The sequence below is a fragment of the Dendrobates tinctorius genome, unplaced genomic scaffold, assembly GCF_039654945.1.
Source record: "Dendrobates tinctorius isolate UK_male_01 unplaced genomic scaffold, ASM3965494v1 ptg000086l, whole genome shotgun sequence".
Lineage (NCBI taxonomy): Eukaryota > Metazoa > Chordata > Amphibia > Anura > Dendrobatidae > Dendrobates > Dendrobates tinctorius.
The window spans coordinates 13,077,337-13,091,758 of NW_027361754.1; the positions used below are offsets into that span (position 1 = coordinate 13,077,337).

At 46.8% G+C, this 14,422-nt stretch overlaps 1 protein-coding gene across 2 annotated transcripts in view; it reads left to right on the forward strand.

The window, feature by feature from the left end:
* MASP2 (MBL associated serine protease 2) overlaps window positions 1-14,422 on the forward strand; it is a 127,546-nt gene that overhangs the window by 33,753 nt on the left and 79,371 nt on the right. The window contains exon 5 of one of the 2 annotated variants that reach the window (XM_073585072.1): window positions 6,895-7,088. The exons of the other annotated variant lie outside the window; for it this stretch is intronic. Coding sequence (XP_073441173.1) covers window positions 6,895-7,088 — 194 coding nt within the window. The remainder of the gene's footprint in view (window positions 1-6,894; window positions 7,089-14,422) is intronic. 2 annotated transcript variants of the gene reach the window in all.

Genomic DNA, 14,422 nt, shown 5'->3' on the forward strand with positions numbered 1-14,422 from the left:
TTTATTTTCACGCCCGGGCGTTATAAACTTCTGTGAAGCACTGGGGGGTTCAAAGTGCTCACCACACATCTAGATAAGTTCCTTGGGGGGTCTAGTTTACAAAATGGTGTCATTTGTGGGGGTTTCCACTGTTTTGGTACATCAGGGGTTTTCCAATCGCGACATGGTGTCCGATCTCAATTCCAGCCAAAAACGTCAAATGGCGCTGCTTCCCTTCCGAGCTCTGCCATGCGCCCAAATAGTGGTTTACCCCCACATGTGGGGTATCAGCGTACTCAGGACAAATTGCACAATAACTTTTAGGGTCCTGTTACCCTTGGAAAAATAAGAATTGAGGGTGAAAAGATCATTTTTGTGGAAAGAATATGATTTTTTAATTGTACTGCTGTATGTTATAAACTTCTGTGAAGCCCTTGGGGGTTCAAATTTCTCACCACATATCTAGATAAGTTCCTTGGAGGGTCTAGTTTCCAAAATGGGGTCACTTGTAGGGGGTTTCCATTGTTTAGGTACATCAGGGGCTCTCCAAACGTGACATGGCGTCCGATCTGAATTCCAGCCAATTTTGCATTGAAAAAGTCAAACGGCGCTCCTTCCATTCTGAGCTCTGCCATGCGCCGAAACAGTCGTTCCCCCCCACATATCAGGTATCAGCGTACTCAGGACAAATTGCACAATAACTTTTGCGTTCAATTTCTCCTGTTACCCTTGGTAAAATAAAAAAAATTGAACCTGAAGTATTTTTTTTGTGAAAAAAAGTTTGATGTTCATTTTTTTTAAATATTCAAAAAAATTCATGTGACGCACCTAAAGGGTTAATAAACTTCTTGAATGTGGTTTTGAGCACCTTGAGGGGTGCAGTTTTTAGAATGGTGTCACTTTTGGGTATTTTCTATCATATAGACCCCTCAAAGTGGCTTCAAATGTGATGTGGTCCGTAAAAATAAAATGGTGTTGCAAAAATGAGAAATCACTGGTCAATTTTTAACCCTTATAACTTCCTAACAAAAAAAAAATTTTGGTTCCAAAATTGTGCTGATGTAAAGTAAACATGTGGGAAATGTTAGTTATCAAGTTTTTTTTTGTGCCATATCTCTGTGATTTAAGGGCATAAAAATTCAAAGTTGGAAAATTGCGAAATTTTCAACATTTTCGCTAAATTTCCGTTTAAACGCAAGTTATTTGAATGAAATGTTACCACTATCATGAAGTACAATATGTCACGAGAAAACAATGTCAGAATCACCGGGATCCATGGAAGCGTTCCAGAGTTATGACCTCATAAAGGGACAGTGGTCAGAATTGTAAAAATTGGCCCGATCATGAACGTGCAAACCACCCTTGGGGGTGAAGGTGTTAAACAGCGCTGGTGAAATGAAAGATGCTTCGTGATTGGTTGGTGATACACACATACGTACATACATACATACTGTACATACATTCAATTTTATATATATATATATAGATTAAAAATCCAGGAAAACCACCTTTTAACACCTGCACTCTTCAATAGTTTGGCAATCACTCTCCCTTTCTGGATTTTGTCATTATATGTTAGGAATGATTTTCCTCGTCCATGGGAAATTTCAGAAAAGGTATTAGATTTCTCCAGAGTACTTGCTTAAAATGCCAATCTGTCATAACAGCTGGAATGTCGTGCGGTGGGCTATAGTAAATCAGCAGCTGGATTGAAGTTGGTTACAAAACAAAGTTTATGACAGATTACAATTCTCAGCCATTTCTGGCAGTTTCATAGATGTTTAATGGAACATACGTCATGCATGCACACCTCCACACCATTCAGGACGAGGCTGAAAAGCTGCATTTTCTGGCTACCAAAGCCTCGATCTTGGGCTCTTTAGAGGTCCCAACAAGTGGATAAAGAAGTCACAATCAACCAGGCAGGAAAGAAAATTATTTTTTGGTCATTATTATTATTATTATTATTTATATAGCACCATTGTTTCCATGGTGCTGTACATAAGAAGGGGTTACATACAAATTACAGATATCACTTACAGTAAACAAACTTACAATGACAGACTGATACAGAGGGGAGAGGACCCTGCCCTTTCGGGCTTACATGCTACAGGATGGTGGGAAAGGAGACAGTAGGTTGATGGGTTGCAGCAGTTCCGGTGTTGGTTGAGGTGATATCTCCGGTAGAGGTGAGGAGGCAGCGGGGTCATTGTGGGTCGCCTTCCCAGGGCCGTGGGGTACTCGGTACCGGGCCGGTTTCTCCAAGGGGAATGTCACAGCAGCGGTGACCCGGTCCGTGGCCCTGGGCGCCCATGTAAAAGGGGTTTAGTGATGGAATAAAGTTTATGAGTGAATGATTCGTGACGCCACCTGTGGTGTTCGGCAAGGGAGATGTTAAGCCGACGCTGCAAGCAGATCCTCTGGGACAGATGGTGTAGTGCAGCAATGATGGTGTGGCCCTCCACAGGTAGGGCTGTAGTCCCAGGGCAGAGTAGGTGAAGTGACGGTGAGGGGAGACGTGGATGGTGCAGCGTTAGGCACAAAGATGTAGCAGTGCTGAGTGGGTTGGCGCAGGAATAAGCGGAGGACAACAGGGCATGTAGTTCCAAAGCTTTACTCAGTCTGTTGTGCATACAGGTGCCCGCATCCGTGCCGTGTCCTCCGGGTCAGGGGCTCAGCCAACCTCCAGGCAAGATGAAGTGCTCCCTTCCAACACTCTGCCAACATATGTGCCTTTTCTGAACGTCTCCCTTCTTGCGCCTATAGTGAAGTACTCACAGTACTGAGTTACACTGGAGTTCCTCCTATCAGATGTTCCTATGAACTCTTCTTGTACGGCAGACAGCTGTAGCCTGCTTCGGGGACTCCTTACTACCTAGTCCCAACTCACTCACGTTGCTATTGTGCCCCCAAGTCTTGTGTGGGAATAAAGTGGTGACAACTTCTATTCCTCCGGTGTCTGTCGCAGGACCTTTAGTATCCATACAACCTCGGGGACCGGACCCCGGCCTTGCGCTGTGAACTTGGGAAGGGTTCTGCTCTAACCCTAATCCTTCGTCCTCCTCTCCTTACGTTCCGTACTAATCCCTCCTTCTTATGGAGAGTCAGGCTTTCCATCAATGTTCCTTTCCTGTGCCAGCGGACCCAGGTCACTGAGGTCGGCTGCAGCACTTCCTTCATCCATCCCACTCAGCCGATCTTCACTCTTTCACTGACTCTGTCAGACTGCCTAAATCCTAAACTCTTCCCGCTCTTTTGGTGCCAACTAAATTCCACCCGCCTCCCAGAACGCTTCGTGTTCCAAGCAGGGAGCCACCAAAGGGTGCTTTGCTACACTACTGTGTTGTGTGGGATGCAGGTGTTGGAGTGTGGTCAGGTGTCTCCACCTTACCTGGATGGTGGGGCACCACACCTCAGGAGGAGGTGCAGTACCTCTGTGGCGACTGAACCCTCAGGGGCACCACAATTGCAGGCTGTAGGCTTTCTTGAAGAGGTGGGTTTTCAGGTTCCGTCTGAAGGATCCGAATGTAGTTGATAGTCGGACAAGTTGGGGCAAAGAATTCCAGAGGATGGGGGCTATTCGGGAAAAGTCTTGGAGGCAGTTGGGTGAGGAACGAATAAGTGTGGAGGAGAGAAGGAGGTCTTCGGATGACCGGAGATTACGTGAGGGAAGGTATCGGGAGATTAGTTCAGAGACATATGGAGGAGACAGGTTATAGATGGCCTTGTAGGTCAGTATTAGTAATTTGAAATGGATACGCTGAGGGAATGGAAGCCAGTGAAGAGATTTGCAGAGGGGAGAAGCGGAGGAGTAGCGAGGAGATGAATTAGTCGGGCAGCAGACTTAAGGATGGACTGGAGAGGTGCGAGGGTGTTAGCAGGGAGACCACAGAAAAGGATGTTGCAGTAGTCTAGGCGGGAGATGATGATGCGTGCACAAGCATTTTAGTAGATTGAGGGTTGAGGAAAGGACGGATTCTGGAAATATTTTTGAGCTGGAGGCAACAGGAGGTAGAAAGAGCTTGGATGTGCGATTTGAAGGTCAGGGCAGAGTCAAGGGTTACTCCGAGGCAGCGGACTCCCGGTACTGGGGAAAGCGTGATGTCATTAATTGTGATGGATAGGTCAGGTAAGAAAGATCTGTGAGATGGAGGAAAGATGATGAGTTCAGATTTGTCCACATTGAGCTTGAGGAAGCGAGAGGAAAAGGAGGATATGGCTGATAGACACTCCTGGATTCTGAGCAGCAGAGAGGTGACATCTGGGCCAGAGAGGTAGATCTGAGTGTCGTCAGTGTAAAGGTGGTACTGGAATCCATGGGACTTTATGAGTTGACCCAGGCCAAGGGTACAAATTGAGAAGAGTAGGGGTCCTAGAACAGAGCCTTGGAGGACTCCAACAGAGAGAGGGTGGGATGAGAAGGTAGTGTGACAGTGGGAGACGCTGAATGTGCGGTTGGAAAGGTATGAGGAGATCCAGGATAGGGCGAGGTCTTTGATGCGAAAGGAGGAGAGGATCTGTAGAAGGAGGCAGTGGTCAACTGTCGAATGCAGAGGACAGGTCTAGAAGTATAAAGTATTGTCCGTTTGCTTTAGCTGTAAGTAGGTCGTTAGTAATTTTGGTCAGGGCTGTCTCAGTGGAGTGATGGGGGCGGAAACCAGATTGTAGATTGTCAAAGAGCAAGTTATATGAGAGGTGGGAGGAAAGTTCAGCGTGGACGTGCAGCTCCAGGAGTTTGGAAGCGAATGGGAGCAGTGATATTGGGCGATAGCTGGACATAGCGGTTGGGTTGAGGGTTGGCTTTTTAAGGATACTCGTGATTGTGGCATGTTTAAAAGCAGAAGAGAAGGTACCGGACGTCAGCGATAGGTTGAAGAGGTGGGTTAGGGATGGGATAAGTGTGGTGGTGAGGTTGAGGAGGAGATGGGATGGGGTCAAGTGCACAGGTTGTGAGGTGCGATTTGGCGAACAGGCGATTAAGCTCCCCTTCAGTGATGTTGGAGAGGGAGGTTATGGGGTTTGGGCATTGGTCTGGTATACAAAGGGGTTGTGGTGGTTGAACAATGAAGACTTGCCTTGTTTGGTCGATCTTATTTTTGAAGTGTGTGGCAAAGTCCTCAGCAGAGATGAGGGAGGTTGTAGGGGGCAGTGGTGGGTGGAGGAGGGAGTTGAAAGTTTTGAATAACTGTTTGAGATTGTAGGATAGGGAAAATACGAGGGTTGTAAAGTAGGCCTGTTTAGCAGAGGTGAGGGCAGATTTGAAAGCGAGTGTTGCCTGTTTGAATGCAGTGAAGTCATCTTGCAAATTTGTTTTCTTCCAACGCCGCTCTGCAGCCCTGGACACTTGCCGGAGCTTTTTAGTGGTGTAATTGTGCCAGGGTTGTCTGTTGGTACGTTGCATTCTGCCATGAACGAGAGGGGCAACCGTGTCAATAGCTGATGCGAGAGTGGCATTGTAGAAAACAGTGGCACTGTCTGTGTCTTGGAGTGAGGATATGGATGCCAGTGGAAGAATAGTCAGAGAGTGTGTGGGTGTCTAGGTGTGCAAGTTTTCTGTGGGGGTGCGCATGTTGCTGGACATGGGTGCCAGGAGAGGAGGACAGGGATGACAAAGTGAGTAGATGGTGGTCAGATAGAGGGAGAGGGGAGGTTGTGAAGTTAGATAGGGAGAAGAGACGGGTGAAGACCAGGTCTAGTGTGTGTCCGTCTGTGTGGGTGGCTGAGGAGGACTGTGGCTCCCCTGAGGGTTCAGTAGTCACAGAGGTACTGCACCTCCTCCTGAGGTGTAGTATCCCACGCTCCAGGTATGATGGAACACCTGACCAGACTCCACCACTCACATCCCACACAAACACAGTAGTGTAGCAGAGCAACCTTCATGGCTCCCTGCTTGGAAGATGAAGAGTGCTGGGAGGTGGGTGGAGCTTAGACTGCACTTGAGAGTGGGAGAATATTAGGAAAGGAGCAGTTGGTAAGAGAAGATCCCAAGAGAATGATGGAGTGAAGGAGGTGCTGCAGCAGACTTCAGTGACCTGGAGCTGCTGGCACAGGAAAGGGCAATAGAAAGCCTGATTCTTCAGAAGGAAGATAGTTTAGTACGGAACATAAGGAGAAGAGAACTAAGGACTAGGTTTAGAGCAGAACCCTTCCTGAAGTTTGAAGCGCATGGCCGGGGTCCAGTCCCCGAGGCTGTTTGCGAAACTAATGTTCCAGCAGCAGACACCGGAGGAATAGAAGCTGTGACCACTCTATTCCCACAAAAGACTCGAAGACACGGTGGCAACCTATGTTTGAGCCGGGACATGACGGATGGAGTCCCCGAAGCAGGCTACAGTCACTTGTCATGCGAGTAGAGTTCCAACATGGATATACAGCAGTAAGTATTGAGTTCAATGCAACAAATGAATTTAGCAAGCATTCAGTAGGCACTGTTATATACCATTAAAGGAAATGTTGCACTAGATGACAGCAAGCAGGGATTGTAGCAGTAGCAGAGATTGTACCATTAAAGGAAATGTTGCACTAGATGACAGCAAGCAGGGATTGTACCATTAAAGGGAATGTTGCACTAGATGACAGCAAGCAGGGATTGTAGCAGTAGCAGTAGCAGAGATTGTACCATGCGATTGGTCATGATCAGAGCACCAAATTGTGAATCTAATCGATAATGTTTCTTACAAAATGACCTTGCACCAGTACAGTTGACTATGTTGGCGACTTTCAAATTCTAACAAAAAACTTTGACTTAACTGGGCATGTTTAGAAAAAAAAGGCTTTTCAATTAAGAATTTGCCTGTGGGCGGGGAGGGGTATGTTATGTTGTGTACTCATATCTTTAGTTAACCTATGTTTTCTTACTAAAAACTTGAGTCTCAATGTAAAATCTCAACATTTAAAGGGATGTCTCTGTTTTAGTTAAGTGTGACGACGTGATCTATACCACAAGTTCAGGAGAGATTGTAAGTCCAGAATTTCCTGAGATTTACCCTAAACTGACCAACTGCAGATATCGGATCCAGGCTGAAGAGGGATTCTCTATCCTCCTGAGGTTCCTGCACTTTGATGTAGAGTCGCATCCAGATGTTCTATGTCCTTATGACCGTCTACAGGTAGGAAGCAGTTTATGTCAAAGAACAAAAGTCACCCCAAATTGGAGCAAATCTGTATTATCCCATTTTAAAGAGTTATAAATCAGTTTTCTTTTCATTTAGATTGTTGGAAAAAAGCTTAAAGCAAATAATTTCTACCAAAAAAGTCAGCTTCACTAAACATAGTCTCAGCAATTCTGATAAAAAATGACTAAACATAATCAAATACTGATTTTTATGTGAGTACTGACAGTTCAATGACCCATTGAAATCTGCTACATCTGCAGTGAAAGTTAAGTCTGTGCTTTGCTTTGCACAATATGCAAACCCAATGAATTATGGGACCATCACAGATTTCTATTGAAATTATTGCGATCAGCCAATGAGATCTGAAGTCTATGGAAAGAGTCAGCAAATGCCAGAGAATGCAAGATTCAGTAGGGTCAGATTTGTAAGTACCAGACCGCTCCTTTGTGCAACTTTTCTTCCCCTTTTCATGTCCATCTGACCCAAATGTTTAAGGTTTGTGGGATTGTCCCTCCCAGTAATATAGGCTTTATGTGAGATCTGTGTCTGCCATCTTCATTAGCAAAGGGTTCCACAACAGTAGCCACAACACCATAGTGTACTGCCATCAGCACCTACGGCACTGTCATAAGCACAGGATTGGGATCAACTCCAGCTGGTGGGAAAACAGCAACACAAAGGCACAGATTCTACAACCTTTTATATACAGGCCATTAAGGCAGAAATGAGGCACGAAGATGGCATTACATCTCTCTGGGGGTCTCCACGTGTCATAGGCCCCTCCATACATACAGGCTCCTTCACATCACATTTTCCTCTGAAGCTGGACTCACATGCAGCTCCCTCTCACAACAGCTCTACTTGCCTCTAGACTGCTCTCCTCCATAGGCAGCCCTGTCATTTTCCTACTTCGGCAGCCTTCCTCCATCGTGGCAGCTCTATTATAGACTAGCAGTGGTTTACACAAGTAGGAACTGGCCTGTACCCACAATGACACAAATTGTACTTGGTGGAATTGAACCAGGCACTTGTATGCCACTATTCCTACTCGTTAGAACATTGTCCCAGCATCTGTATGTTCTGGGGGTTGCTTCCTTCACACCCCTTTTGGGTAGCCTCCAGCGACGGAAATATGTAGAAACCGTAACCAAAGGCATCCACCATCATCAACAGAGCTGTCTCTTCCTTTTGGCATAGTAGTGGCTATCATCATCCTGATGAGTCTAGAAGGAGCATCATCTCCTCATTCATAAAACTGAAATGGTTTCTGAGGCAACTTATAACTTGAAAGTTAAAGTGGACCTTTAAAAAATCTCTTTAGCAGGATTTCTTTTACCCCTTTGAATGGATGAACCACAAATTTTCTTCTCGCTTCTAACGATAAAACCATGGCCTTCGAGACTACTCAGAATCTCTCAAAAATTCCTCTTGCTAGAAAACTCACTGAATCTGTAACTGAACAGTTGAAATGGTTCATCAGTGAGAATGGCATTAAAAAAGTATATATAAAAAAGGCCAGCTTGCTGCTCATCTGGCTGATGAGTAAAATAATGAAAAATTAGAATTTTTTCGTGCCTGTAGAAGTTGGACTGGTTATTGTTTTCAATATTCCAGTAGATACCAGTATTCGCTGTTGACTAGACTATACAAACCTTTTTGTTGTTTATGTACTTTCAGTCTATCACTTTGCAGTGGGTGGATAAACAGTCTTTAGGTCAATGCAAATAATGATAATAAAGAGGATGAATGTGTTCATTTGGCAGTAATCTGTAGAGTCCTGTAAACAGTACATGTGACTTGCTCAAAAATAAGAGTCAAATGTATCTTGTAAAAATCCCTGAACTGCCCCCGATCCTGCCGCTCTTTTCTCTTTTGCACTGTGTCGATCCATTTCTGAGATATTCATATTTGCTGCTTTTGGTGTGAAATATGTGAAATCTCTGCTTGCAGACTACTTGGCAGTTGATTCAGTCTTTAATGTGGGTGTGCACGTTCATCCCTCCCAGACGGTGACAATCACAGCTCAACAGCTGACCTAGCAGTTCTAGACGTTGCCAAGTTGTGACTGGCAGAATCTGGAAATAAAAGGTGAACGCACCAGCCGGCCACCTGCCAAAAAAAAAACCTTTGCAGAAGCCGAGATTTCACATACTACGCTCCAGGAGAAAAAGTCTTAGTTACTGTCATGATCCAGGACGGGGTTTCGCTTTGGCCCGTCCTGGTCAGACAGGGGGTTAATTGTTTCTGCCTCTCTCTGGCAGAGGGCGGCTATTTAATGCTCACTGGACCTGGGTCCAGTGTCAGTTATACTCCTGCCCTTGGCTGAGTTAAGTGACCTCTTGTATACGTGTGCCTTGTGCCTGATAACTTGTTGCTTGTTTGGTTGTGATCTGGTTCTGTCCCTGTTACGAGTTCTGCCTGACCCTCTTGTACTGCACCGTCCTCTCGTGTATGACCCTCTGCTTGTGACTCGACTGCTCTCTGCTCGTCCCTTTTGTACCGCACCGCCCTCTTGTGTATGACCTTTGGCTTCGTCTGACCTCCCATCTGCTTGTCCCTCCTGTACCTCGTTCGCCCATATTGTGTATGATCTCTGGTTTGCCCGACTCTGAGTGTTCTTCCATCTTAGCAAGCAAGACGCTAAGCCCCGCCCCCTTGTGGTCACATGACGTAGGTCCCGTGCCTGCTTGCTAATACTTCAGCATTCAGGTCCTGTGCGTCTGTACTTTCCAGCTGTTACTGTCCCCGGGACCCCTACAGCACTGGTGAGTCCCTGCTCAGAGAGGGCTGTACGCCGGCGCTGTCAGGATCCTGACATTATAACTGACCATTAACATTTTTTTTCTCTGCTCCCATTCACCTGTGTATGTGATGGATCCTATGCACGCTCTTTCTGAGCAAGTTAAGCACCTAACTCTGATGTCTCAGAAACTCCTTGGAGAACAACGAGTCCTGGCTCAGTCTCAGCAGCTGATCGCTGACACTGTGCAGGGTTTTTTTTCATCAGGGGCTCAGGATGTTACATTAATTTCCCCAGAGTCTCCGGTTAAGTTACCAGATACCTTTTCTGGAGATAAAAAGGAATTCAGAGATTTCAAGGAGGGATGTAAGCTTTTTTTTTCTTTGAGACCACACTCGTCTGGGAGTGAAAGCCAGAGAGTGGGGGTCATTATATCTCTGTTAAGGGGGGCTCCACAGGCTTCCTTCCGACCACGGCCCCTGAGCGTATGACTGTGGATGCATTTTTTGAGGCCCTGGGGCCTATTTATGATGAGCCTGATCGGATACGTATGGCTGAGGACATGGTGATGAGTGTGTGCCATGGGAAACACTCAGCCGAGTGGTTTTGTTCAGGGTTCAGACGCTGGGCTGCTGAGGTCTGCTGGAATGATGCCGCCCTCCGTGGTTTGTTCCGCAGAGGCCTGTCTGAACATCTGAAAGACTCCTTGGCTCTCCACCCTCCGCCTGATTCCCTGGAGGAGGCTATGACACAGGCCATCCGAATGGATCGCAGGCTACGGGCAAGGGGAGTGATGCAGATTGAGACACCGTTATTCTCCCAAGGAAGGGGAGCCAGTCCTACATTGGAGACCATCGACCTCAAAGAGAAAGAAAGAAGACAACGACTCGTGGGAAAATGCTGCTTTTTCGGTGGCGATTCTGGACATTGGAAAAAGGATTGCCCCTCCTGTCCTCTGACCAACAAACGACTGAGCCCGTGATTGTCGTGGAGATCACCCAGGCTCTCAGGTACCCTTTTCTGCATTTTCAAAAATGTTGTTGCAAGTGGAACTTTGTTGTGGGAGTGTCTTCACATTCACTTCTGCCTTCGTGGATTGCGGATCGTCATTAAACTTTATTGACTCTGACTTGGTATCCAGGTGTAAGTTAGGGACAGTTAAGTTGGAGACTCCTATTCACATTGTTGCCATTGACAAAACACCAATGGTTAAAAATGACGTTATGTTTCGTACAGAAGAGTTTCTCCTTAAAGTAAGTTCCTTGCACCAGGAACATATTTCATGTTTTGTTATGGACAACCTGCCTATGGGACTGGTGTTGGAGTTCCCCTAGTTTCAAGTGCATAATTCAGTGATTAATTGGGAATCTCGGGACATTGTTAAATGGGGTCCCTATTGTTCTGAGAAATGTCTTGTTACTGTGTCTGTGTCGTCCGTGGGTCTGGAAGGTATTCCGGAGTGCCTGAAAGACTATACAGACGTTTTCTCCGAAAAAGAGGCCGAGGTTTTACCGCCACACCACCCATTTGAATGTGCCATTGACCTGGTTCCAGGTGCTAAATTGCCCAAAGCCCGCTTGTATAACCTTTCAGGTCCAGAACGGGCTACAATGAAGGAATATATTTCCGAGAGTCTCCGTAAGGGACACATTAGTCCTTCTGTTTCTCCCGTGGCGGCGGGGTTCTTTTTTGTAAAGAAAGAAGACGGTGGTTTACGCCCATGCCTCGATTTTCGAGAGTTAAGTAAGATAACTGTGAGGAATACGTATCCCCTTCCACTTATTCCTGATTTATACAACCAATTGTCTGGAGCTAAGTGGTTTTCGAAACTAGATCTACAGGGAGTGTATAATCTTATCAGAGTCCGGGACGGAGATGAGTGGAAAACTGCTTTTCTCACTACTGAAGGGTTGTTTGAAAATTTGGTCATGCCTTTCGGTCTGACCAATGCACCAGCAGTCTTCCAAGATTTCAAAAACTACATGTTCTCTTATTTTATTGGACTGTAATTATGGACCACAAAAACCTAGCTTACATTGAGTCAGCTAAAAGGTTGACTCCCAGGCAGGCTAGATGGTCACTTTTTTTTCCCGATTCAACATCTGGATCACTTTTCGGCCAGGATCCAAAAATGTCAGAGCTGATGCCTTGTCACGCAGTCTAGATCCGGTGTCCCCCCCCGGAACCTCCATCCTCCATTCTTCAGCCTGGGGTGGTGGTGGCAGGTGCTTCTAACATGTTGGAACGGGAGATTCGGGAAGCCCAGTCTCTTGCACCTCCGGCTAAGCCGGTGGATAAACTTTTCGTGCCAGCTCAGTTTTGTCTCAAAGTCCTCCGAGAGTTCCATGACTCAGTTCTGGGTGGACATCCAGGGATCTCGGCTACCCGGGAGGCCATTGCTAGAGTATTCTGGTGGTCTTCTTTATCCTCTGATGTTGGGGAATATGTGTCTGCATGTGATGTTTGTGCCCGTGCGAAAACCCCCAATAACCGGCCGGCCGGGGAATTGGTACCACTACCAATTCCTGAGAGACCATGGACCCATTTGTCCATGGATTTCATCACCAACCTTCCCCCCTCCAAGGGTAATACCGTCGTTTGGGTTGTGGTGGACAGGTTTAGTAAGCAGGCACATTTTCTACCTTTGCAGCTCTACCTAATGCGGAAACATTGTCCAGATAGTTTGTTGAGCATGTGGTGCGGTTGCATGGGGTACCCTTGAATGTGGTGTCTGATAGAGGAGTGCAATTTGTTTCCAGATTTTAGAGGGCTTTTTGTAAGAGGTTGGGTATTGGTCTGTCCTTTTCATCCGCTTATCATCCAGAGTCTAATGGGCAGACCGAGCGGACCAATCAGTCTCTGGAGAAAATTCTGCGCTGCTTCACCTCAGCCCGACAGGATGATTGGTGTTCTGTGTTACCGTTGGCCGAGTTTGCATTTAACAACCACATTAACCAGTCTATGGGTACATCTCCCTTTTTCTGCAACTATGGGTTTCATCCACATTTTGGAGAATTTTCACGTTTGAATTCTGGGTGTCCTGTGGCGGATGAGACGATCCAGCGGTTGGAAGAGGTATGGCGGGAGGTCCAGAGTAACATTACTAAGGCTCAGGATAAATTTAAATTTTTTGCAGATAAAAAACGATCCGCGGGACCAGTGTTTCAGGTTGGGGATAAGGTATGGTTATCCACCAAGAATATAAGGCTCAAGGTCCCCTCCGTGAAGCTTGGACCCAAGTTTATAGGTCCCTATGAAATTACCGAAGCAGTTAACCCGGTGGCTTTTCGGTTGCGTCTCCCGCCATCTCTGCGGATCCCAAATGTTTTCCATAGGGCTCTTTTGAAACCTGTGAGGTCCGGTGGGGAGGGACCATCAGCTTCCCCGCCACCGGTTTTGGTAGACGGGCAGTCCGAGTACGAGGTGGAACGAATTGTCGACTCCAGGTTGGTCCGTCGTGCCCTTCAATATCTGGTACATTGGAAAGGCTACGGTCCGGAGAAACGCTCGTGGGTTCCTGCTCGATGCGGATCGGTTAGTCCGGGCCTTTCACGCCAAGTATCCTGAGAAACCTGGGGGTACGGTGGCCCCCCATTGAGAGGGGGGTACTGTCATGATCCAGAACGGGGTTTCTCTTTGGCCCGTCCTGGTCAGACAGGGGGTTAATTGTTTCTGCCTCTCTCTGCCAGAGGGCGGCTATTTAATGCTCACTGGACCTGGGTCCGGTGTCAGTTATACTCCTGCCCTCGGCTGAGTTAAGTGACCTCTTGTATACGTGTGCCTTGTGCCTGATAACTTGTTGCTTGTTTGGTTGTGATCTGGTTCTGTCCTTGTTACGAGTTCTGCCTGACCCTCTTGTACTGCACCGTCCTCTCGTGTATGACCCTCTGCTTGTGACTCGACTGCTCTCTGCTCGTCCCTTTTGTACCGCACCGCCCTCTTGTGTATGACCTTTGGCTTCGTCTGACCTCCCATCTGCTTGTCCCTCCTGTACCTCGTTTGCCTGTATTGTGTATGATCTCTGGTTTGCCACACTCTGAGTGTTCTTCCATCTTAGCAAGCAGGACGCTAAGCCCCGCCCCCTTGTGGTCACATGACCGTAGGTCCCGTGCCTGCTTGCTAATACTTCAGCGTTCAGGTCCTGTGCGTCTGTACTTTCCAGCTGTTACTGTCCCCGGGACCCCTACAGCACTGGTGAGTCTCTGCTCAGCGAGGGCTGTACGCCGGCGCTGTCAGGATCCTGACAGTTACTTACCGTTAATGGTATTTTTTGGAGCCCATGACCGCACCAATGAGAGAGGGGATCCACCCTTCAGGAACAGGAAAGTCTTAGTTACTCACCGGTTAACGGTGTTTTTCGGAGTCCATGACAGCACCACCTGAGAGAGGGGATCCGCCCTTCAGGAACAGGAAACCTACAGATACAAAAGGGCGGCACCTCTCCCACGCATCAGTTGGATTACAGAGCACAAGAGGACCACAATGGTTAATAGCAAAATTTATACACAGTGTTTTTTATACAACTATTCCTTACTAGTGTACATATAAGAGAAAGAAGTGCATATCCAAAATTAAACTACAAAAAGGG